Raw genomic sequence first — 26383 nt, 5'->3', positions numbered from 1 at the left:
AGTGTGATCTCTGAATCCTTAAAGAAATGAGGAAGTGGAGTTACTGTACATAGGAACAGGATTTGCTGTGAAGTAATATATGGGTTGGAATCCAGAAAACGCTTTGACTGTTGTTTAGACTTTTCTGGGAGTACAAGTTGTAACAGTGAATTACTTGAAATCCTTGACTAAGGCTAAACTGAAAGAGCTAGCAGATAAAGTTAAGATGGAAATAAAAGTGGAATTTTGTAAGGATGATATAATTAAAGGACATATGCAACATTTAGTATTAAAAGGAGGGAAACCTGAAATTGATGCTAGAGATGGCTAAGTTTCCATTGCAAATGAAAAAATTTTAATTGGAGGAAAAAGAAAGGGAAAGAGAGATGAAAAGATTTGAAGTGGAAGAAAATGAGAAAGAAACAGAAATACAAAAAAAACTTGAATTAGAAAAAGACAAAGAAATGAAAAATATTGAATTAGCAAGAAAGGAAAATGGAAAAGAAAGAGTATAAGAAATGGAAAAGAAAAACTTGAATTGGTAAAAAAAAATGAATAGAAATGAAAAAGTTTGAATGGAGAAAAGAGGAAAAAGAAATATTGACCCCTAACTTCCGAGCTCCCCAGCATCGGATTTGGGGGATACCCCAAGGATGCGCAGGGGAATCCCTCTGGGAGGTTCCCAGATAAACGTTTGCACGGCAATTGCCCAGAAGTGCACACTTCCTGTGGACAATTGCACTACACTATGAACCATCCAAAAATGTGGTTTAAATCACAAATCTCAGATGGTTCAGCCAGGGTTATACCAATAGTTACTCAGAAAAAGTTAGAAGAATTAAAACATCTCCCAACTCTGAGTAACTTATCTAAAGACCCATACCGACCCCTCGGGGCTCCCTCCACCTACCCATGTGCCTCCCTCATCCCCCAACCTCCATCATGCCCAGCCCTCCCAACCTCTGACATGCCCAGCCCCCGACCCCCGACACCCCCAGCCCTCCAACACCCCCAGTCCCCCTCAACTTCCGACACCCCAGCCTCCCCGACCTCTGGCCCCTCCAGCCTCCCAACCTCCGACACCCCCTGCCCCCCTGATCTCCATCACCCCCATCCCACCACCCCCCCCCCCCCCCCCCCCACCCCCCCCCCCCCCGACCTCCGACAACCCCAGCCCCTTATCCCTGCTTGTGCCTGAAGCTTATCAATTAAAATTTAGGACCATAAGAAAGAAACCTAATCAGACATTTGTATAATTTGCAAGAGAAAAAGAAATGCTATGTGATCCGTGGTTTCGCTCACTGAAACATTAGAAAATTTTTGAGAATGTGAGGGAAATTGTGATTATGGAAGAATTCCAAAATAGTTTTCCAGTAATTATTAAAACTTACTTAGATGATCATCAAGTATCAAAGATCCAAGAAGCGGCAATTTTGGCTGATGCTTATGATATCTCACACAGACATGTGGGGAAATGATCATGTGGGAATAAACAAGGAAACTGGAGGAATAGAAAATCTAGTGATGGAAAAGGTGCTAGTTCTAGAGAACAAACAGAAATACGCCAAAATAACAAAGAGATAGGCTGGAATCTAAAAGTGATGTAAAGAAAATAATATGCTTCCATTGTAATAAAACCGGACATACTAAAAGTAATTGCTGGAAATTAAACAGGAGACGTGTTGCAGTAGTAGGAACACATAATGAATCATCAGAAAAAGTTACATCAGGAAAGGAAATGGATATTAAAACCGTAGCTGTGGTACAGGTGAGAAGTGTCTACTAGGACAGAACCTACTAGGAAGGAGGATGTGGCTCAGGATGGTTAAAAAAATCTTTCCTTGAGTCAGTCTACTGAAGGCCCTGGATCTGTTATCCCAAGAGTGATAAGTTCCTTTAGTGATCCAATAAAATAAGTAAACATATTATGGAAAGGTTTAAAGATTTTGTTTATAGGGCGGTATTCCCTTATTTTTCTAATTAAGAAGGCAAACCAGTAAAGGTATTGAAATATACTGGAGCGAGTCAGTCATTGATTTTGGCTGATAATACAATTTATCTTCTAGAGGGACTAATCAAGGAAGAAATATTAATTGGTGGTATAAATGGAGGTTATAAACTATTATGTAGAGTTGGATTAACGAGTGACTTTGTATGTGGAGAAGTTGCAGTTAGAGTAGTGCATCAAATCCCTAATGAAGGAATTGGCTTTATTTTGGGGAATGACTTGGCCGGATCAAATCCTTTTTGAAGCTATTTCAGAAAAGGGTATCATATCTAATCCTCCTTCTCTAATCCCATTTCTCCCTCAAACTTCAATCTCTTCGGATTTACTAGCTGCTGGTGATGTAAGGGTGCACTTCTTAATTTCTCCTTTCTCCTCATTGCAGCCAAATCCCTGTCCCATTTTCATTTCAGATACTCAAGAACAGGATCTTACCCAGACAATGGAGGAATCGGAAGAAGAAAGTGAAGATGAAGGGACACTATCACTTGATTTCACAGTTACAACCATCAACTTACATATAGACATTGCATATAATTTAGGATAGGATAGTGGTTGACCTGCATATGGTGAGACAGTGGGCACTAGCACACTAGAGTCAGGGCTAAGGGAATAGGATAACAGTGGTGCCAGATCACTGGAAGGCACACATAAATGCTTCTTGCCTCTTCTATCAGCTTATCCTGCTCTGTGTGGCCTATTTCTCCCAATCATGCTCGACCCTTAAATCACCAAAAACTAGCCAAACCATTCTATGTAGACTATTGAAAGTTTAATCAAGTATTGAAAAGCACCCAAACACGTAGGAAGCAGCACCAAGCCAAAGAAATAATCCAGCAACCATCCTGCAAGTAGCTAGTGATCCCTTTAAATAACATTGGTGGTCATTCCTTCATGCCATTTGCTGTTGAGCTGTGCAAGATAAATAATCATGATGGTCTGACACTTTTACCATTTCTTTTTGCCTCAGTTAATGCATCTTTTATGTTAATTACAGGAATTCCTGTAGATGAGGGGATAGTTTCCGTGTAAATTCTTCTAAAACTAAAAGATATTTTCTAATCAAAAAGTGATGGAAAAATAGAAACATGCCTCTGAAATCTCAACCTGACTACACAGCTTGCTGCAAATTTTAACTGAAGTACCTGGATGCATTGCATTATTTTCAACTGTAATGCTGCTGCTACTGCAGTGCAGGAACTCACCAAGGCTCTTTAGACAGCACCTTCCAAACCTACGACCGCTACCATCTAGGACAAGGGCAGCAGATATGTGGGAACACCACCAATTCCCCTCCAAGCCACTCACCATCCTGACTTGGAAATATATCGCTGTTCCTTCAGTGTCACTGGGTCAAAATCCTCGAACTCCCTCCTTAACAGCATTGTGGATATGCCTACACCACATGGACTGCAGCGGTTCAAGAAGGCTGCTCACCATCACCTTCTCAAGGGCAATTAGGGATGGGTAATAAATGCTGGTCTGGACAGCGACACCCTCATCCCATGAATGAATTTAAAAAACTATACCTGCAGGAGATCTGCTGTCATATGCCATGCTTGTCTGTCTTGTACCAACTTTACACATCCACTGTAGCTTGTCTGCTACCATTCTGTGATGTCTGTCATCTGACTATGCCTAGGTCAACCCCTCTTTCTGCTGCCCTTCGCTTTGCCCTCTAGAAGAGATCTCTGTAACTTTTTTAGCTCTGTCCATATGGCCAAAATACTGACATTTTCTTTTCTGGATGTCATATTTTAGAGTTCTTTTCACTCTTGCTATTTCAAGTAGCTCTACATTTGTCTTATGATCTATGGGATTTTTTGCATATGTCTTAACATCCACATTTCAAAGGCCTCTGTTTTCTTTCACAGATCTTTACTTATTGTCTAGGTTTCTGAGGCATCCCAAGAAACTGGATGAAATGTAGCATCTTACAAATTTTTTCCTTGTCACAAGCGTGTTTTCCTGTTGTTAACACATTCTTCACCCTCAAAAATTACTGGAAGGTTAGCTGGGAGAATATCAATTACTCACCATCACTCGCACTTAGGCACTGCAGTTCTTCAGCACCATTCAATGCTTTAAATGTGTTGTTTATTAATTGTTTTTATGAGGCATGATAAAGGTCCTCTTCTCCATACTTTGTCATAGATCACAAGCATTGTTGTTATATTTTTGATACTGAGTAATATTTCTTCATTTTCACTTCAAAGAATTACCATAGTTGTGAGAAAGCAGGTGCACCGCCGACGGCGCCTAAGTCTGCTGAATACCAGGTTATGGGTGGATGCTATAAAAACCGAATCATGTTTGCAAAGCGCAATGGCTTTTACATTTTCAAAGCAATTGTGGTACATTCCAGCTATAGGTAGGTTCAGCAGCATCTTCTCACCTTAGATTTTACTTTTCTCTCTAGGAATTAATTTATGCTACTTTATACCCATTTTAGCAACATATATGTTGTGGAATGAGTGGGGTGTTTGCAACATATTTAATCTGCTGTCTCACTGGATTTCTGGCCAGAAGTTTCCCCCCGTTGGGGTAAAGGATCAGGTCCGTGCCGCCATGTTACATGGGTGGGCCAATTAAGGCCCGCCCATCGTGATGCTCACCCAGAAGCACTGTGTACTCTTGTGCGTGTGGGGGTGGATTCCCTGAGTCGTTCCCTGCGCTCTTTCGTGCGAAAGAGCGCAGAGTTCTCTCTGAGGCACTTCTATGTCTCAGGGAGATTTGTTTCAGTGTTAAACTTTTAAATAAAGGATTTTTAAACTTTTGAAACATGTGTCACATAAGCTGGGACATAATGATTTTTTAAAACACTTCATGAAACCTCATCCCGCCTGTGGATGAGGTTCCATGAAATATGCGAAGGCCGCCTGTGCTCTTTGTCTGACTACCAACCTTAAGGTTGGACGGGCAGCTCATTTAATTGTTTTAATTAGTTTTTAACAGGCCTTAATAGGGCTTTGACAGTTTGGCGGGCACGTGGCTGAGTCGGCTGCGCACCCGCCGAACTGACAATCTAAATGACGCGCAGTGATGCCAATTTTGGTCCTGTCCCCTGCTTGAAGTTGGGAAAATGCTGCCCTCTTAAGTATTTAATGATTCCCAAATGTGCTTGTTGAATTCTTCAAGGCTCTGCTTTTCATGTATGCTAAGTAATGGGTACACATGAGATCAATATAAGAAAGTTTTCAGTTTTCGCTCAGCAAATTTACCTAACCTGTTACTTAATAACATATTCTGCTCTAAAGTGAAATTATTTTGAAAAGTACACTCAAATTTAAAAACAATGGTTTTGTTCCCAGGTTATTTTTATATGTTTTAAAACCTGTTACATTTGCCAACCCCATGCACTAAGTGCTTTCTATCTAATTATATTAAATTGCGTTTTTTAACAACTTCGAATCAGAGCTGAATTTTTACATACCCCTGGCAGGTGTGTTTCCCGCAGAAACCTAGCAACTCAAAACTGGGCATCCATGAGGCGCTGTGAACCATCAGCAAAAGAAGAATTGTAATCCATCACAATTTGTAACCTCATGACTCAGTATATCCTTCTATCCCACACGCATCCAAACCCACTTCCTCTGGCTTGGGAAAATTTCCCATTAACACTGTTTTTCTCTCCACAGATAGTACCAGACCTGTTGAGAATTTTCATCATTTTCTGTTTTTATTTCATATTTCTAAAATCCTCAATACATTGCTCTGTTATATGCTCAATAGTTGACGAATGTGTTTTTCAGAAGACTGACTAGATTGTAGATATGTTTAATGTAACTCCATCTCCACTCCATACACGTGACACCGATGATTTATGAATGTATATTTATAAATGTGTATGAGTGTAGGTTTGTATGTGTAGTGGGTGAGAACAAAGATGTTTGTTTATTGGTGTTGGTTATTTATAAAGTTATTTGCATAGATATGAGGAAGAACTACACAGAATTTAATTTTTTGACAGTCTTCTTCATCTTTCTTTGCAGTTTCTGTGAACTTAGTACCACATTTGGTGTGTTTATATATGGAGCCTATCCAGAAATCACTTATTCATCAGAACTGGTGCTTGGTGCTTTCATTTTGGTATTAATTTTATTAATTTTCATTAGTTTTGTCATGCGATGAATGCACAGGAACTTATTATAGTTAAACTGTTCAGGATGTATATACATTAAACTCTGAACTTGCAAACGTTTGAGGTCTGTTCTCGAAGTCAGTTGTGACACTAAGATCATAAAGTCATAGATAATCCCCTAGTCTCTCCACCTCACCTACATCTCATTTTATATGACAACTTTTCTCAAGAATTGTTAATTAGTCATCTAAGTTATTGACATTTGAGAAAGATGTATGTAAAATCCTGTATATTGACCTTCATACAGTGGAACCTCATTATTGTATACCTCATGTATCAAATTGCAGGGAGAAAATGAATAAACAAGAATGAGTTTTTAACATGTCTCCCATATATATTGCAGAAGAGTGTTCATCTGGATCAAAACAAAAGTTAACCAAAGCATTTTATATCCTAGGCTTAGCAAATTCTTACACCAGCATAAAATAACCATGAGCTGTCTGATGTGATAGTCTAGTAACACTATAATGGATAATGCTAATACCACAATATTTATTTTGAAGGAGATTAGATTAAACCAATATTTCTCACATGAAGTAGATGGACAACTTTTCTTTTGAAACTGTATTGATATGTGTAGAAAAAATATCAGCTTCTAAACTATAGGGTATGTATTGCTGCTAATATAGGGTGGAATTTTATGAAGCTCCTGGAGCAGGAAATGAGGCAGATGGGAGGAACTTAATTGAGCAGGAAGCAAAATGTCAGCTTCTCGACAGTGGGTTGCAAGTTGGATATTAAGTTGGCAGTGGATTGCGGACGGATCATGCTTGCCAGTGGCAAGCGGCGGGACTTCTTTTTAATACATTCGTGCTCATTAAACCAAATTCACCAGATTAAAGTGTACCTTTGGAATTAAGTATGCAATAAATGAGAAACGCCTGCCTTCAGATTCACAACTGGTTTAAGGTGACGTTCAGCAGGTGAAGTAGTCTTCCTGGTTTATTTGGACTGAGCAGGAGCTGCTTTTCTTGTATGGGGAATTTTGATGAACCAGGGGCTTGTTTGACCAAGGAAGGGAGGATGGGTGGCTCTGCGAGGGGAACAGGGCATCGCTGTCTGAGGGGGGCAGGGAGGTGGCAGCCCTATAAAAGCTCACAGGGACAGAGAGAGGAAATTGAACTAAACAGAAGGTCAACGTCTCTGGACAGTAGGTCAAGCATGATTGTGGGGACATCAAGGGTTATACAAGGAATGTCATTGGTGAAGTCCTGAGAGTCAAGAGTAGCAGAGGAAAGGTCGAGGAAGATAGAGGGAAGATTGGGGATGATGGATGGCAGCTCAATGTAATGGGTGGGGTGAACGGTGCAGTTCCAATGTGCCAGGGTCTTACTGATGGTGATAGAGGGAAGCTCTAGGGTGAATGTTAGTTGATCAACGGTGATGGCAAGTGGGTACAGGGTCACCAAAGACAGGGCAAGGTGAAAGATTGAGGGTCAAAGGTGATGGAGGGAAGCTGAAAGGTGACTGATGGGAGGTTGTAAGATGATCGCTTCCAATTCACTGTGCGAGTGTCCACAGACATGGCTGCAATAACACGAGGAGTTCTCTGGAGTAAAGCTTCAGAACGGAGTTGTCCATGGTGGATTGGGTGAAACCTTGCCTGCTGGTTCCTCCAGTAATGGTCTATTCTAGTTGTGTGCAGAGCATAACATCTTTGAAGAATGAAGAAAAGTCTGTAAGGTAGGCATCTAATTTTATTAAAACAATTAACTTGACCATCTTATGGAATTCTCAGTCAGTTAAACCATTATAAGATGTAAGGGTAAAGCTCCCCTTACTCTGGCTTAAACTCACTCACGACTGCACCAGTGCCATTTCCATTTGGTGCACACAGCCACCTTTGGCTCCTCTGAGTGAGATCACTAATTTAGTACCAAATTGCAGAGAGTTTTGTGCTGGTGCCACCATCCATTGAATGGAGGTGAAGATTCTGAGGAAGCATAACAGGGTAGATGCTGAGAAGATATTTCTCTCCTGGGGAAATCTAAAACTAAGGGGTACAGTTTAAAAATAAGGGGTCTCCCATTTAAGGTGCAGATGAGGCAGAATTTCTTCACTCAGAGGGTTATTAGACTTTGGAATTCTCTTCCACAGAGAACTGGGTCATTGAATATATTCAAGGCTGAGCAAGACAGATTTTTGATCAACAAGGGAACCAAGGGTTATGGGGGACAGGCAGGAAAGTGTATTAAGGCCACAATCAGATCAGTCATGATCTTAGTGAATGTTGGAGCAGGCTCGATAGCCTACTTATGCTTCTATTTCTTATGAGGTTAGCAAACTAATTTCATATAAAACCCTACAGTTAACAAGCAGAAGAGGTTTTCATTCCACATACAGGGCTAGATTCATGCAACATGAAAGGTCAATGTGCAGTTCATTGCACCAGGTGACCAATGATGTGTAATTTGGGAGGAGGGAAACAAATTAAACCAGAAAACAACATGTAGCCCCTTTAAATGGAAACGGGTACTGCAATACCTAACACTTATTCACATGTTTGTGAACTGTGATTTTGCTCTGGGAAATTATATACAACATATAAATGTTCAAATCTTCTAAATATTTACAACTTACTTGTTAATGGTGGTGCTTTGATTCAGTATTGCAGTCTTTTGATTAGTACTATGAAGCAGCAATTATTAGCTGCAGGTTACTGTAGCTAGTTGTCACTTAATGAATCTCAAAGTTGTTTACTTTTTGTCTGGATTACTGAAGACCCATGAGAAAATAGTTCTGAGTGGGCTACCTGACACATGAAATAAATTTGTATCTTATATACAAGGTAACCAATTTTCAATATATTAGTCATCATTGACAGTGTATAAATTAGACATCTGTAGCCACATACTTATATACTAATTAGGATTTAATCAGCACAACTAGGTTCTTATTACTTGCACCTGAGCTCCTTTACTTAGTCGAAACCAGTTTTATTTTTCAGTAAATGCTCTTATTAGATTCAAGTGTTGATGCCCTTTGTGTTGTGAGGGCTTTACTTCATGCTCTCCTTTTTGTTCTTTTACTTCTATGGTTAAGATTCAGATTTATAGAATTAATTTATCTTTTGTTTAAATTTTGGACTTCAAAACAGTTGATTGTCACATTTCTCAGCTCAGTACTTTTAAAATGACTTATTTCCTTGTGTGTAGTATTAGACTTGTAATTACTACCCTTACTAAACAATTTAGAAATTCTAGCAAGTTAATTTCAGAATGTGGGATGCATCTTTTCTCACCTGTGTTTACTTTTCTTGCTTAATTATTATTTGAGGCTGGCTTGGGTTTCTTTTATTTGGTCACTTGTTTGATGTTATTACTTCTAACAGTGTATTTTTAAGGTGAAATATGTTCATCATTGTCAATATTCTAGTACATATTGATGTACAATATGTGTTGAATAGAATAACGTTTTGCCATAACTGTGTCTTTTTTTTCAGGAATTAACTACTATGCTATGTGATTTTCAATTTGCTACCAGACATTCCTACTTTCATATATAGAGAAAATCAGTTTATGTATATTAGAAACTGAGTTAAGCCTGTATTAGACAAATTTTTGTAGAACTTAGAATGAGAGTCTGGACTGAATTTGAACCCAAGAGCACCACTGTTTTCTTTACTATGAGTTGTTTTCTCTGTTTATTTGTCTTTTCTGTGGAACTTATGTTTTATTTTAATATCCCTTTTTCTTGAATCTGTATATATCTTTAAACTGGTTCCTTCTTCCAAAGTAAATATTCCTGGCTGCTTTTGCTATGTTACTATCATTAATTAGTTTTAGCATTCTAGTTTGCTTTGAATGGTTTGGAATATCTTTTAAATAATATGCTCCCTTATCAGGATCCTTTGTGTAGTTAGGTTAATTAATCTGCTTTCATTGCTGAAAACATGAAAAAAAGAACATTCCAAGAAATTCCCCACACAATGTAGTACACTTATTTTCTGGTCTCACTTTTTTTAATTGCCAGTTTTTAAGATCTCTGTAGGTAGAAGAAATTTGGTTTATGAAATGAGCCCTAAAACAGCAGAATAGGAGAAAGCTCTTTGTTTTCAAATAAAAGTAAAATATTGACTCTTTAGATTATAAGGCACTAAAAAAAATTTATAATTACTTTTGTAGTTGGGATATGGTGAGCACAGAAGGACACTGCCAAGTCCATTTTGAATGCGTAAACTTTGAAGGGAGAATGTCTGACCTCATTTGAACATAACGGTTTGAACTTATTCTGATCATTTTTGGTTACTCTGAGATGTCTGATTAATTTCCTTTTTGAGATTTGAACACTTGTTGCTTTTGGGTTTTGTTTTTAAAGTCTGTTGCCATGTCATCCTCGGACTCGCCAGTTTCTTGGTTAGGGTCTCCAGCTAGTTGCAGTTCTCCAGTGCAAGTAAGAGGGCAAGGACGCCCCTCTTGTTTTCATAAGAGAATCAGTAATGAGGATGCTGAAGAGTTCCAATGCAACAGTGACCAACAGTAAGTACTCTGCCTAGCTGAATAAAGCTCTGTTTGTGTTGTTTGACCTTCAGTTCCAGCCTCTCTACCATTCAACTATCATCACTGATCTGTACCTCAACTATCTGCCTTGTTGTACATACAAATAGTGATAAATAGAAAAAGGAAATCTCCTTGTCGAAAATCCAGTAATTTTCTCTGACCCTGCTAGACAATCAAACTAGCTCAGGAGATCATTCTGGTCTTGATAATTCTATGCAAGAGGTGATTTCTACCCCAACCAGGAATAGGTTCAGCTCTTGTTTGAAGGAATTCAACAAATCACATTGATCCAGCAGGCTATCAACCTATTCCAGGGGGCCAATATTCTCTGGGAAAAGAACCAACTCCTGTCATCTAACCTTGATCTAGCCTTATAAACAAATAGCTGTACCCCTGGTTCTCCCCAACTAACTTAATTAGAACAAGCTATTAACTCAGAATACAATCTCCTCTTCCCAGGTCTTTTAATGTAACTTGATAATCAAGCTGGTTTAAACTGAGAATTAGTCTAGTGGCCCTCTGGGCTTTTTCCAAAACCTTAATATCACCCTCTGTGTAAGTAGACCAGAACTTGACATAGTGTTCCAGCTGAGGGCTGATTGAGAACTTGTACAAAGGCAAAATAGTATGCTTACCCCTTGATACCCACGCATAACAAATCAATCATAGTCTATTAGATGTTATATGCATGTCGGCTAGTCTTGTGTTTATTCAGGAGAGTGGCCAGTTCCCAGATTTTGTTATATTGTAGGTAAACAAATATGTGAACTGATGCACATTTTTTAAAAGAATAATCTGGCGTAGAAGTGAAAATTGATAATGATAAAATGGGGGTCAAATTTTTTTCTTTTGCAGTTGAAAATTTGTAAAATAGTTCCTAAATGATGACGTTTTAAGTAAGCGACATATTCCCCTGTTTTTTACAGTAATTCCCGTGACCCGAGTGAGAACAATGATGATTGCTTAGAGTATAATGAATGGATCCCTCCAACCTCTGATACGATACAAAAAATAATTGCTCAAGTTGAATTTTACTTATCCGATGAAAACTTGGCAGTGGATAGTTTTCTACTAAAGCACATGAAGAGGAATAAAATGGGTTACATCAGCATTAAACTTCTCACCTCATTCAAAAAGGTAAGGGTTTTCACATTGGAGTCAAATCATCTGTTTGACAAATTGAGAATTAGTTGCTTGAATAAGAGCAATATTAACAGTCAGGGGAAGAAAATGTCTCGTGGAGAAAATACAGTACAGATTTGGGCAGAATGACCTATTTATACTGTAATATTCAATGATTTTTAAAATATAAAACTTATTACATTCTTGGCCCTAGCTCTCAGGTAAGTTGAAGCATTTCAACCTCTTCAATTGGCCCATCATTTTATTTGGCACTCTAATTGGGTTGCTACTAGATTTTATTTAAAGTTTTAATCAAGATTAATCTCTTCAAATGGAACTAAATCAAATTCGATCAGTAGTGGTGCTGCTGAAGGTTGTGTGGATTTGATTTCTACTGTTGTAAATTTTTTTCTTCCGGACATGCATCTTCAGGTCACAGTTGTCAATTATTACACTGCTGAATAGGTCCTGAAATATAGATCATTCCACTCCAGGTATAGTCACCATGAATTAATAATTTGCTGTAACTGCTTAAAAATAGTTAAATGGACAACTTGTCCAATTTTTAACCAAGCACTTTTTTTCCCAAAAGTTGTTGCTTTTAGGGTTCTTAAAAGGTCTTGATCTTGAGATCAAATCTTCAGTGGCAGTTTCCATGGTAGTTTATGCTGCTTTTAATAAGCAAGCTGTGGAGTGAAGAGAACTAGCAGGCAATAGTTAACATCCTAAAATTTTACTTGGGGCGTTCCAGGAAATATCACAAGATTATATGATCCCATTTTTCTTATTGCTGCATTACTTGAGTTTGTTTTAATGTTAATGAAGGAAAATCATAAGCTCCTGTTTCTTAATCCAGTAATTTTAATTTCAAAATTGTGCTGTTATCTAGCCCATCCTTGGTAGCCATTGATCTTGCCATGCTTCATACCTCAGCCAGAATGGGATAATACTTAGCAGCTGAGATGTGGTTTACCTACGTAGTTGTTGAATTATGGATGAGAGCCATTCAGCCCATCCTGTCTGCAAGAGCTATCCAATTAGTCTTATTCCCTTGCCTTTTCCCCTTCTATTGTTTATCCAAGTCCCTCTTGAAAGAAATTATTAAAACTGCTTCCACCATCTTTTCAGGCAGTGCACTTCAGATCATAATTAACTAGTGTTTTTTAAATCCTAATATTATAAAATTAGTGAGGAGCTTAACAGCAGAACTAGGTCATTAACCCCTTAAATGCCTGTTAGACCATTTGATCAGATTTGTACCTTCAATTCAAGTTTCCTGATTTCACTCATAAATTTAATTTGACTGTTTTCCTTAGTTCTAAATTTCTCTACCAAAGGAACTATCTAACCCCTGTATCATTTTAAACCTCAATTCGATCACCCCTCAAACTTCTAAAATCAAAGTTCAACCCAAATTTGTACAAATCTTCTTAATTTAATCCTCTAAACCTTGGTATGACTCTCTAGTGAATCCAAACTGTACCCCCTCCTACAGCCAATATCTTTCCTGAGGTGTGATTGTGATGAATTACAACCTTCATTGATATTTTATATTCATTCAAGGTCTGATGTACCTTTTTTGTTTAATTTCCCCTCCAATGCAGTCCAAGGGAGCTAAACCCAGTTACATGTCTTTGGGTCATGAGACCAGCTTGACATCTGAATGAAGGATTGAAATTAACCAGAATTACTACCTTCTCCTTGATAGACTCTTTACAACTATTTCTTTAAATAGATTGTAATTTCCTAGATATTAAAGTCCAGATGAAACTTCTCAGTAAATGTTCTCTCACCAAGAGATTTGGAGTGGGGGTTCGTGAGTCTTTTGATACAGAAGTCTACATGAGACAATTTAAGTTTTTAAGAACACACTAATTTATTATAATAAAGCATGCAGTTGTGGTTATACAAAAGACATAAATCGCAAGCTAGATAAATCCTGAAAAAGATAGCTAGTTCTTATTTCGATGGGAATCTTATTTATTCCAGATCTGGCATTTCAAAAGAAAGTAAAGATATCCATCAAATATTTATCCCCAAATTTGAAAGATTTGCTAGGGTCAGAACAGATCTGAAGTCAATCTGAGAATCTAACGAATCTGAAAATTTGAGTTTGGGTTACATATGAACATATAAATTAGGAGCAGGAGTAGGCCACTCAGCCTAAAATCCTGGAACTCCCTAACAGCCCTGTGACTGTACCTACACCACATTGATAGCAGCAGTTCAAGAAGGCAGCTCACCGCCTCAAGGGCAATTAGAGATGGGCAATAAATGCTGGTTGAGCCAGCAATGCCCTCATCCCGCAAAATAATTTATATAAAAGAGTCACCTCTTACTCTTTTAAACTCCAGTGGATACAAGCCTAGCCTGTCCAACCTTTCCTCCGAAGACAACCCGCCCATTCCAGATATTAGTCAGTAAACCTTCTCTGAACTGCTTCCAATGCATTTACATCCTTCCTTTAAATAAGACCAATACTGTACACAGTACTCCAGATGTAGCCTCACCAATGCTCTGTATAACTGAAGCATAACCTCCTACTTTTTGTATTCAATTTTCCTCGCAATGAAAGAATGGCTTTTCTAATTACTTGCTGTGCATACTAACCTTTTGCAATTCATGCAGTAGGACACCCAGATCCCTCTGCGTCTTGGAGCTCTGCAATCTCTCTATTTTGTCAATATGCTTTTTTTTGATCCTTCCTGCCAAAATGGACAATTTCATATTTTCCCGCATTATACTTAATTTGCCAGATCTTTGCCCACTCTCCCTTTTTGTAGCCTCCTTATGTCCTCCTCACAACTTACTTTCCCACCTATCTTTGTATCATCAGCAAATTAGCAACGATACCTTTGGTTCCTTCATCCAAGTCATTTATATAAATTCTAAAAAGGTGAGGCCCCAGCACTAATCTCTTTGGCAAACCACTTGACATATTGCCAACTAGAAAATTACCCATTTATGCCTACTATTTCCTGTTAACTAGCCAATCTTCTATCCATGCCAATGTGTTACTGCCTACACTGAGTTCTTAGTTTCCACAATAAGCTTTGATGTGGCCCTTATCAAATGCCTTCTGGAAATCCAAGTACAGTACATTCACTGGTGCCCCATGTTACTACTTCAAAGAACTCCAGTAAATTGGTTAAACATAATTTCCCTTTCACAAAACCATGTTGACTCTGCCTGATTACCTTGAAGTGCCCTACTATAACATCTTTAATATTAGCTTCTAACACTTTCCCTATGACAGATGTTAAGCTAACTGGCCTGTAGTTTCCTGCTTTGTCTCTCTCTTTTCCCCCCCACCCCTTTTTTGAATGAAGGAGTTACATTCACTATTTTCCAATGTAATTGAACTTTCTCCGAATCTAGGGAGTTTAGGAAAATTAAAATCAACGATCTCAGGAGCCACTTTTTAAGACCCTAGGATGAAGTCCATCAGAACCTGGGGACTTGTCAGCCCACAGCTCCAACAATTTGCTTAGTACTAGTTCCCTGGTGATTATAATTTTCCTGAGTTCCTCCCTTCCATTTCTTGATTTGCAGCTAGTTCTGGGATGTTACTTGTATCCGTTTTAGTAAAGACGGAGAGAAAAATACATGTTCAACTCATCTGTCTCATCCTTAATTTCCGTTAATTCCCCACTCATTTGTCATAGGACCAACGCTCACTTTGTTAACTCTGTCGATTTTTTTTTAAATAAAAAACTGTTACTATGAGTCATTAGCTTTCCTCCGTACTTTAATTTTATCCCTCCAGATTAATTGTTCAGTCATTCTTTCGACGGAATATAAAAATACAGCAATCTTCTGAGAGAACGTGCTTGTCTGTCTCTCGCTTTTGTCTCTTTCTCTAGCATTCTTTTATCTGATTGCACGTGCTAATGCTACCCTTGATAATTAAAACCACAACGTAATGGCAAGAACCATGGAATACCGTTTATTTGTTGTATATTTCTTAAAGGTGAATTTATATTGTTGCGAAGGGAGTTAACCTTGTTGTTTTTGCAAGCTACTTTTGAATCATGTTTAAAATATTTTACGGTGAGTCTATCCAGAGTAACTTTTAACCTAATATTTCCACACCCCTCCCACTTCCCATTATGGGTGTTCCTGCCCTCCTCGGAACTTACCTCCCCTCCCTTGGTACTTGATGCCTTGTTCCCGCTGGTCCCGATCTCCAATATGACCGTACCTCTCACGATCCGCTCATTCTCACCAAAGGCTGGAGAGGTGTGATTGGAAGGATGGCAAGCAACCCAACAAGAGATTCGCTGATCGGGACCGAGTCAGGAAGCAGCGGGAGGGAGAGTCAAGCAGCGTGGAACAGGAGGGAAGCGGCGATCGTGGGGGATGGTAGAGAGGTACAAGGTGCAAATCCTCCAGGATTGTCTTGCTCCCAGCCACTAGCTTAGGTAACAAAAACAGAATTACCTGGAAAAACTCAGGTCTGGCAGCATTGGCGGAGAAGAAAAGAGTTGATGTTTCGAGTCCTCATGACCCTTCAACAGAACTGCGTGAATCCAAGGAGAGGGGTTAAATATAAGCTGGTTTAAGGTGGGGGAGGGGTGGGGAGAGAAGTGGAGGGGGTGGTGTGGTTGTAGGGACAAGTAAGCAGTGATAGGAGCAAATAATCAAAAGATGTCGCAGACAAAAGAACAAAAGAACACGGAGGTGTTGAAGTTGATAATATCTAAACGAATGTGCTAATTAAGAATGGATGGTCTAGTGGGGGTGGGGGGGCATAAAAGATTTAACAAAACTTCTTCAAGGTAGGCATTTCTTGAAGAGGAGTGGCGGTCAATTAAACTAAGAAATAAAAATAAAAAACTGCGGATGCTGGAAATCCAAAACAAAAGCAGAATTACCTGGAAAAACTCAGCAGGTCTGGCAGCATCGGCGGAGAAGAAAAGAGTTGACGTTTCAAGTCCTCATGACCCTTTAACAGAACTGGGTGAATCCAAGGTTTTTATGCCCCCCACCCCCACTAGACCATCCATTCTTAATTAGCACATTCGTTTAGATAATATCACTACCTTCAACGCCTCTGTGTTCTTTTGTCTGTGACATCTTTTGATTATCTGCTCCTATCACTGCTTGCTGGTCCCTACAACCACACCACCCCCCCCCCTCCCCCCCCACACCTCAAACCAGCTTATATTTCACCCCTCTCCTTGGATTCACCCAGTTCTGTTGAAGGGTCATGAGGACTCGAAACGTCAACTCTTCTTCTCCGCCGATGCTGCCAGACCTGCTGAGTTTTTCCAGGTAATTGTTTTTGTTTTGGATTTCCAGCATCTGCAGTTTTTTGTTTTATCACTAGTTTAGGTAACCGAGTAAATAAAATCATATTAAAAGAGATTTGTGTGTGTATTTTTTTTTTTGCTACTCTGAGCATCTTTGTTTATTCATTATAAAAAATATTGGGGATGACTGGGCATGTTGGTTCACATTGGGAGAGCTCGTGATTTTAAACACTCCCAGGATAAATTCTGGCAGAGTTGGCAACCCTAGGCCAGTACCAGGGAGCGGAGCAGCAAGGATGGCCTGCAGATGGAAGGGTATTCAGACAGTAAGAGGGTATCTTCCTCTCTTTTTGTTATTTTGTGTGCATCTCTTGTGTTCATTTTAATGTTAATTTCTTTTGAGTTTTGTTCTATTTGTATCTACCATTTTTTTTCAACTCATGCTCTTAATTGGTGTTCACTTAGATATTTCTTGGCCATTAGTTATTCCTAACTGGGGTTATTGGAGAACGTGAAGTATTTCCTCATCAGTTTTCAAGAGGGTGTTTCTTGTGTAAGGAATGCTACTACTGAGTTATGACTGACACTATTATGGCAGCTAAGGTATTTACAATGGCAATGGTTAATCCTGTAATGGCTTTTTTCATGCTTCTCAAGGGAAAAAAATATTTTTTTTCCCTATCCAGAGAAGTTTTCAGCATAATTCATGGTTTTGTTATTGTGACCCCTTGGGGTGGCTGTATTCAATCAGAAAAATCTTGATGTTTAAATACCCAGCAATAATAAACTTGTATTTGTGTAATGCGTGAGGTAAGGAGATAAATATCATTGTGCTCTTTGTAACAAATTGTGAAGGTGCGTACTGACATGCCAATGCCTTTTTGCCTTGCACATTTACTCAGGCTGTCTTTTGACTTAAATCAATTCAGTTGGCTTCAACTGGTACAATTTCCAGTACAAAGAATCATTGAAGCAGCTATACATCAACTGGTTCCAGTTTGCCTGTCAACTTGTTCCAGTAAGATTCAAATGATTACAGTTGATGTCTGGGCAAGTGGAATCACAACTCTTTACTGTTGTGTCCATTATTCCAGTTGTATACAGTTGAGCCAGTAAACAAGTTAAGATTTGTTTGCATACAGTGTTTATTTACTATATGAAGGGCTTTTTAAAAGATCAGATTATGACAATTCTGTCAACTAAATATCACATCTTTCCTATGGTTCAGTAGAAATCAGCAATACATCTTTTTAAAATGTTCCAGAACATCGCAATTAGTGTATTTTGCCCTGGCGATCACTGTTTAGCCTTGAACGCAGAGCTACCAATCTAGTCAACCCTTCTAATGATTACTTTAAATCACAGTTTAAAAATTAGTGTATATTTCTAAACTATTGCTTGCCTTTCAGGTGAAATGCTTGACTAAGAACTGGAAGGTAACAGCTTATGCACTGAATTATTCTAAATTACTAGAAATCAATCCAGAAGGAATAAAGGTTCGTCGAAAAAACCCAGTACCTGAATTTCTCCTCTCGGTACCACCAAGTAAACGGATACTGGCATGGAATCTTTGCAAGGATTCTCCAGAGGACAATAGTGAAATATGTGGCCATATAAACATCATGGAAACAGCAATGAAAATCTTTGGTTTTCATGGTTCAATCAGTTCAATTCGCATCTTGCAACCAGGTAAGGAAATTCCTGCAGAACTGAAAAAGTATTCATTGAAGTATCCAGAAGTTGGAACCAAAGTTTGTATTTTGGTTGAGTATGAATGTTATGAAGGTGCCAAAAAGGCTTACGAAGAGCTTGGCAAAAAGCACTGCCACAATGGTGAAAATCCAAAAGTTGTCATACTGACAGGAAAAGGTACCAAAAAAATAAATGGCTTAGATACAGATGAATCTGAAGATTTAAAAAGATCAAATTCCAAAAAGTCTTCAAGATGGCCAGCAAAGACAGAGCAGATGCAATATACTATGGGAGAGCCTGTTTACAGTTCTTCAGAATCTGATGGTGCTAATTCACCTTCTGTCCAAAGATATCTGCAGCATAGAATATGTGATGCCTGTAACTGCAATAGCCAAATATCAAGCACAGCTTCTTGGTCCCAGTCATGGAGTGGTCAGCACTGCAGTCCGTGTATTTCCCATAGAAGCCTAACTTATCACCATCCATCACCTCTAGCAGATTTTGTTGGGCAAGAAGTTTGGCCCAGTCCAGGTACAAGTCCAGAATTTACCAAGAAATTCCATGACCATTTGCCAGATAGTGGAAATTATTCTGGAAGTCCCTGGGTGCAAAGACGTAAGCTAGCTGCCAGTCAGGTTGCCTCTCTAGAAATCAACCAAACAACATGTAAGCAGTCGGTAAGGAAGCATCAAAGTGGTACAGGCTTTCCTTCAGGATTGGTCCGTCTTCCTTTTGGCCCAGATGGCACTAAAGGTTTTCATAACAGCATTGGAAGAGGAAAGATAGTTCTAAGACATTGATTTTATATTTGAAACTAACACCTTGAGACTTGGGCCTGAGGCACCCCAAAAGGAAAATTTAATGGCTGCTTTGATAGATGAGGGAGTGAGGGATTCACAAGATAGTTTGCAGGGAACTGAGATGTATTCTTTGTTTTGTAATTTTGTAATATTTTCCCTCCAATGTACCTAGAGCATAAAGTTGAAATATCAATTCTGTAGCAAGGGGTGCCCTTCAGAAGTTGAAATCTGATGTAATTTTTTTTATGGCAATTAGTGTAACTGTCGTAACTTTCAGGTTAGTTTCTTAAAATTAAGCCATTGCCAACTAGTTGTCATGCTGTGCAAAAAATGGACTACAATTGCATAAAAGTACTTGGAGTACTCCTGAAGCAACTTTAAAAAATCTGCTACATGATATGGGATTTCAGTGCACATGTAACATTCCTTTGATTGCTAATGATGAATAAATAATTGCATACTGAAGTGTATTGTTCTATAATCATTGAATCTGAAGTGGACATATTCTGGCTGCTGTAATTGATAAGTAACTGTGGTGGAAAAGACTGTGGTGGAGCAAGGCTTTACATCCTAATACCTAAACCCAGTTGTAACCTTCATCTGATCCTGCAGTGCTGATCCTAGCCTATATAATTTGATGCTAGAGTAAAATGGCTACAGCAGACATCATATAAGAGATTTTAAAGACTATTTGGCCACTTGTAGCCCATCCATCCAGAAAACATCTGTTGTTTTATTCTCTCCCTTTTTAAAACTCACCATCCAGCTGTTAAATGTGTTTTTCCATTACCTGATCTGAAAGGTTGGAACTTTCTAGTGAACATTTCATGATGTGTCAACCAGCATCTCGGAACTGGCTTCCTCTGCCTCCTTTTCCTTTACTCTTATATTGCAATTTATGTTGTGCATTATTTTGTTTCTGGGATGTGAGCATTACTGGCAAGGCCAGCATTATTCTCTATCCCTAATTGTTTTTGAAGGTGTTTGTGGTGAGCTACCTTCTTGAACTGCTGTAGTCCATCTGGTGTAGGTGCACCTACAATGTTGGGAGGGAGTTTCAGATTTTTAAACCCAATGATAATGAAAAATGGTATGTGACTTCGAGGTGAACTGGCAGGTGGTGGTGTTCCCGTGTATTTGCTGCCCTTGTCTTTCTAGGAGGTGGATGTCAGGGGTTTGGAAAGTGCTGTTGAAGTAGCCTTGGCACGTTGCTGCAGTGCATCTTGTAGGTACTACATGCTTCAGCCACTGTGGAGGTGGTGGATGGGGTACCAGTCAAGTGGGCTGCTTTGTCCTTGAATGTTTTATTCTGCACTCATCCAGAAAAGTGGAGAAAATTCCATTACACTCCTAGCCAGAAAGTGAGTTACTAATGTAACCATGTACATCATAGTGTAGCAGCAGTATTCACTTCAATGTCTGCCAATAGTGTGAACCTCCATGTCATTAGTAAATACACCAGCTAGTTTCAACTTTCCACCAGAGGAGATCATTTGGTATAATCAGCACCAGAAGATTTTAAGGAAATGAATTCTGGAAGGGGGAGATAGTGGTGTAATGGTAATGTCATTGGAGGAAGAAGAATAATAATAGTGGGTGGGAAACCTCAGTTAAGGAAGACAAAGAGGAAAGAAGGAAGTCATAGTCTCCCAACCCGGACAGCCTGTTTCTACCTCCTCCTCAAAATCCACAAACAGGACTGTCTTGGTAGACCCATCACGTCAGCCTGTCCTTGTCCCACAGAACTCATTTCTTCCTGTCTTGACTTCATTCTCTCTCTCCCCTTGTCCAGTCTCTTCCTACCTACACCATGATTCCTCGACATTCCTCTGATACCCCACGTCATATCAACAATTTCCAGTTTCTTGGCCCTAACCGCCGCCTCTTCACCATGGATGTCCAATCCCTCTACACCTTCATCCCCCACCAGGTTGGTCTGAGGGCTTTCTGCTTCTTCCTTGAACAGAGGCCTGAACAATCCGCATCTACTGCCACTCTCGTCTGGTTGAACTTGTTCTCTCACTGAACAATTTCTCCTTTTAAACTTGTCTCACTTCCTCCAAATTAAAGGTGTGGCTATGGGTACAGGCATGGGTCCCAGTTAGGTATGTCACTTTATGGGGTAAGTGGAACATTCCTTGTTCCAGTCCTACTCGGGCCCCCTACCCACAACTTTTTTCGGTACATCAACAACTGTTTAGGTGCCGCTACATGCTTTCGCTTGGACCTGGAAAACTTTATCAATTTTGCTTCCAATTTCCACCCCTCTATCACCTTCACATGGTCCATCTCCAACAATTCCATTCCATTTCTGGTGATAGACTGTCCATCAATAGTCATTACAAGCCTGCCGACTCCCACAGCTACCTCGACTACAGATCCTCACACCCTGCTTCCTATAAGGACTCTATCCCATTCTCTCAGTTCCTTCGCCTCCATCGCATCTGTCCCAACGATGCCACTTTCTGAAAAGGCACGTCTGACATGTCTTCCTCCTTCCTTAACTGAGATTTCCCACCCACTGTGGTTGATGGGTCCCTCAACGATGTCTGACCCATCTCCCATGCCTCTGCTCCCACACTTTACCCTCCTTCCCAGAACCATGATAGGGTCCACCTTTCCTCACTTTTCACCCCACCAGCCTCCGCATTCAAAGGATCATCCTCTGCCATTTCAGGCATCTCCAGAATGATGCCACCGCTAAACACCTCTTCCCCTCAATTCTTCCCTTATAAGCAATTCCGTAGGAACCGTTCCCTCTAGAACACCCTAGTCCACTCCTCCATCACTCCCAACACTTCATCACCTTCCCATGCAATTGGAGAAGGTGCAACACTTGTCCCTTTACCTCCTCCCTCCACCATCCAAAGGCCCAAACACTCCTTTCAGGCGAAGCAGTGCTTCACTTGCCCCCTCCTTCAATTTGCTCTATTGTATTCACTGCGCCCAATGCAGTCTCCTCTACATTGGGGAGACCAAACACAGACTGGGTGACTGCTTTGCAGAACACCTGCGGTCTGTCTGCAAGCATGACCCAGACCTTCCTGTCGCTTGCCATTTCAACACACCATTCTGCTCTCATGTCCACATGTCGGTCCTTGGCTTGCTACAATGTTCCAGTGAAGCCCAACACAAACTGGAGGAACAGCACCTCATCTTCTGATTTAGGATTTTATACAGCCTTCTGGACTTAACATTGAGTTCAACAACTTCAGACTATGAACTCTCTCCTTTTATCGTCACCCCTTTTTCAATCCCTTTTTTAAAAATTGATGTTTTTATCCACTTATTTTAATTTATTCAGTTTTATTTCCTCCTTTTCCCCAACCCCCCACCCTACCCCCAAAAGGGACATCTGTTACTACTTCCACGTTGTTCTTTTCAGAGTGCTTACTCTTGTTCTCCTATTAACACCACCTGCTTTCTTACCTTTATGCCACTATCTGCACCTCCTTTAGCCCCTACCACTATCATTAACAATCCCTTTGTCTTTTCATCCCTGATATCTTTGTCACTCTCTCCTCAGCCCCCACCTATCACTGGCTGCCTTTCCTGCTTCACTTCCTTAAACAGTATAAATTCCATCACATTTCTACTTCTCTTTAGCTCTGAAGAAGGGTCATACAGACTTGAAATTTAACTCTTGTTTCTCTGTCCACAGATGCTGTCAGACCTACTGAGTTTTTCCAGCATTTTCTGTTTTTATTTTATACAAGATGATTCTTGGATTGATTTTCTAGAATTGACTATTCCAATTTCCAATGCACACCTGACTAGGTGTCCCACATTCTGTACCCCCCTCCCCCCCGACACCTCCGTAAACATGAGATAATCCAAAACTCTGCTACCTGTGTCTTAATTTGCACCAACTCCCTCATTCATCTACTACTCTGAAGATCACTGATCTACATTGGCTCCCATCGACCAACATCTTGTTTTTAAAATTCTCACCCTGGTTTTCAAAGCCCTCTATCTCTGTACTCTCCTCAGGCTGTGGTGGCCTAGGCAAATAGGGAGCCCACTTAGTACTGAAATTGAGATTGAAATTAGAAATTGAATTAAATGCCTAGGCCTAAGAGAAAAATACTGCAACCTTGAAGAACAATACCATCTTATCTGACCACTGTTGTAGGATGGGCCCTGAGACATTCCATGTTGTTCTTTCTCAGGCCGAATGTAATCAAAGTTGTGATAACCAAGTGCGTAGGCACTGTATCTGTTGTGGTGGGAATGGAAATTAACTAAAATATGGATTGGTCAGTTAACATATGCAAATAAGCAGATTGAGATGTGCAAAATTTACTGATAGGCTGTAAAATGTTTTTAAGCAAGTGTTTGTGTATTCTGCTTTGAGACGGTACAATAGCTCTCATTGTATTGTTCTCCCTTGTGCACAAGTAATAAATGGGGTTTCTATGTATTAATGATGCCTTGGTGTGAATAAGCACCGACAAAGCCCTACAATCCTGAGATAGCTGCACTCCTCTCATTCTGGTCTCTTTTTAGTATCACTGATTGTAATTGCCCCATCATTGGTGACTGTGCCTTCTGTTGCCTAGGACCTAAGCTCTGGAATTCCCTCTCTCCCCACCTTGCAACCTTGTTTTCTTCCTCTAAGGCACTTTTTGAAACTTACCTCCTTTTACCAAGTTTTTGGTCATCTGACCTAATATCTCCTTATGTAGCTCATGCCATATTTTGTCTTAATGCTGTAAATTTGGATGTTTTTATTTTGTTAAAGGTGCTGTATAAATACAAGTTGTTGAAAATGGTGTCCTCTCATTTAGAGGATCTGAACTGAGCTGTCCCATGGGAAGTGGGCAATATTGACAGGAGCTATAGAGATGGTGAAAATCACCAGATAGGATTTAAAATTTGTGATGGAGAATATTTCAAAAAGCTATCTTAAATAATTGCTAATTTTGGATTATCTCACAAGCCAGCATGGATTAAAAGGGCCTAATGGTTGCCTCCTTTTCAGCCATGACTGTGACCTAGAAACAGACTTATGACTAAATTCACATGCATCTGTAATTTTTGTGGGGTGAGGTAATGAGGTAACAATACCCAAATTCAACTGTTGGAAAAACCTGTTCAATCATAGCATAAATTGATTCATTTTATATTAGAAAGTGGAAAATTTGTGTAACTGTTCATTATTGTGAGTGGAGGAGGTAGAGTATGGATGGAGTATGGGAGAGTTGGGTTAAAGATGAAGGTGAGAGCTGTATGTGAGGAGCAGGAGAAGTTTGAGAAATATGTGCTTGTAAAAGTTAAGGTTGGTCAGTGAGAGGTGAATACAATAACTGGAGTAAAATGGAAATGAGAGGTAGTAGAGGGGAAAGAAGTTAGCAAGGACATTTGGGGGTGTGTGGTGAATTGAGCAATGGCAGTGAGCAGAGCAATCAATCTGGAAATAGGCAGATTCCTGGACTGCCCTGTTGAAGGTTCTAGGGAAAATGGTGGTAGTAATGAGAAGTAAATTTTGCCTTGATTTTTCAGGGCATACTGGTCTCTTCCCATTAAGACAGAAGCTGTCAAATCTAAGAAAAAACAGTACAGACTGGTAAGATGTAGAGCATATCTTCCAGCTGAATGAGCATGCAATGGGAGAGTCTCTAGAAGTTACTGATGTACTATGTGATGTCAAAACAGTAGAGTTCAAAAGTTTAATTTATTGCTCTTTCTGCTTACTGATAAAGTAAATTACTATACACTTAGACATTTAGAGCAGAGGAGACATTCCAAAATGAGGTCATTCAGCACATGCCTGTACAGGCTGCTAACTAATTCTACATCTGTGTTCTCCCCATTTTTTTTCTTTTGCCTCAAACGTTAAAATGCAGTACATATAGCAGATCACATGACACCAACCTTAACTAGACAAAATAATTCATGTCAAATATTCCACTAATAGTGGCTACTACATCCATTTAGTTTAATAGGATGCATGTGGAGAACTCTCAATGACCAGTCGTCAGAATTGAGTAGATCAGATCCAGGGCCTAAGACCAAGTAGGATTATGGATGGATCTGCATTTTATTTGATGGCTGAACATCAAGAATCTGTTTCACATTATCATCAACATAATAGTTTTTTGTACAATCATACCACTGACATCTTTTAGAGAACTATCTTTCACCTCAGTAGAAGACCTTGCCCATTATTTTCAAATCCTGTGATTGGGGATCAAAGTTACAAATCATGGGCATTGATTGCACATTATTTTTGCCACTATAGATGTAGCTCTTGTCTGCATTGCCTCAAATTGCTCTCATTACTCAGCCATCTGAACTTGTCACAATATTCAAGGTGTACTCTGACCAAAGCAATGCATAGTTTGAACAAAATCTCACCTAAATTGCATTTTACTGTTTTACCAATCTCTCTAATTCCATATTTTATTGGCTATGTTGCTTGTTGCTCTGCATTGGTTAGACATTGAAAGTATTAAGTTTACTAAGATGCTGAGGTCTCTTTCAATTTCATTCTTAGCTATTTCAATAACATCATGAAGTGTGTGTGTTGCTTGCATTCCTCATTGTGTATACAAGAGAATTATTGACCACTTTTTAAAAGAATTTTTATCACAAATTATTTATTTGCACATACACAATTAAAATATGTATTCATTGTATTGGACAGAATTTTAAAATATCACCATAAAGTCAAACTGATCTCAAATTGAGCATTCACTGGTCTTCAATCCCTAGACGCTTTTTCATTGTAGCAGACATTGAAACTGTACAAAATTCCTGAACTGCTTCTAAAGCTGCAGAATCAGCAATCCTACACTTCTTTGAGATTGGGTGTGGGATCATATCTGTGGAATGTCGCTTTTCCTTTTTGACAGAGTCGAGAATTTTTGTGGCAATATCAGTTCCTGGAGATG

The 26383-nt window shown here is 39.4% G+C and overlaps 1 protein-coding gene across 1 annotated transcript; it reads left to right on the top strand.

Moving 5' to 3' along the window:
* Positions 1-497: 497 nt before the first annotated feature.
* On the top strand, positions 498-19490 carry LOC121287584 (la-related protein 6-like). Its single transcript, XM_041205512.1, has 7 exons — positions 498-520; positions 1654-1747; positions 4201-4355; positions 5977-6073; positions 10443-10603; positions 11551-11761; positions 18408-19490. The coding sequence occupies exons 1-7, from the start codon at positions 498-500 to the stop codon at positions 19488-19490; spliced, it is 1824 nt and encodes a 607-aa protein (XP_041061446.1).
* Positions 19491-26383: the final 6893 nt, after the last annotated feature.

This window comes from Carcharodon carcharias, chromosome 14 (assembly GCF_017639515.1).
Source record: "Carcharodon carcharias isolate sCarCar2 chromosome 14, sCarCar2.pri, whole genome shotgun sequence".
Classification (NCBI taxonomy): Eukaryota; Metazoa; Chordata; class Chondrichthyes; order Lamniformes; family Lamnidae; genus Carcharodon; species Carcharodon carcharias.
Note: the sequence above shows the minus strand (reverse complement) of the source record. Positions and strands in the feature narration are given on the sequence as shown.

What these genes read in the sequence shown, in the direction of transcription:
- LOC121287584 (XM_041205512.1), top strand. Translation starts at nt 498, where the DNA reads ATGGAAAAGAAAAACTTGAATTG. An exon ending in GAAAAGAAAAACTTGAATTG is followed by an intron (nt 521 to 1,653) that starts GTAAAAAAAAAT and finishes GAAATTAAACAG; the next exon opens with GAGACGTGTTGCAGTAGTAG. An exon ending in TGCTTGGTGCTTTCATTTTG is followed by an intron (nt 6,074 to 10,442) that starts GTATTAATTTTA and finishes TTGTTTTTAAAG; the next exon opens with TCTGTTGCCATGTCATCCTC.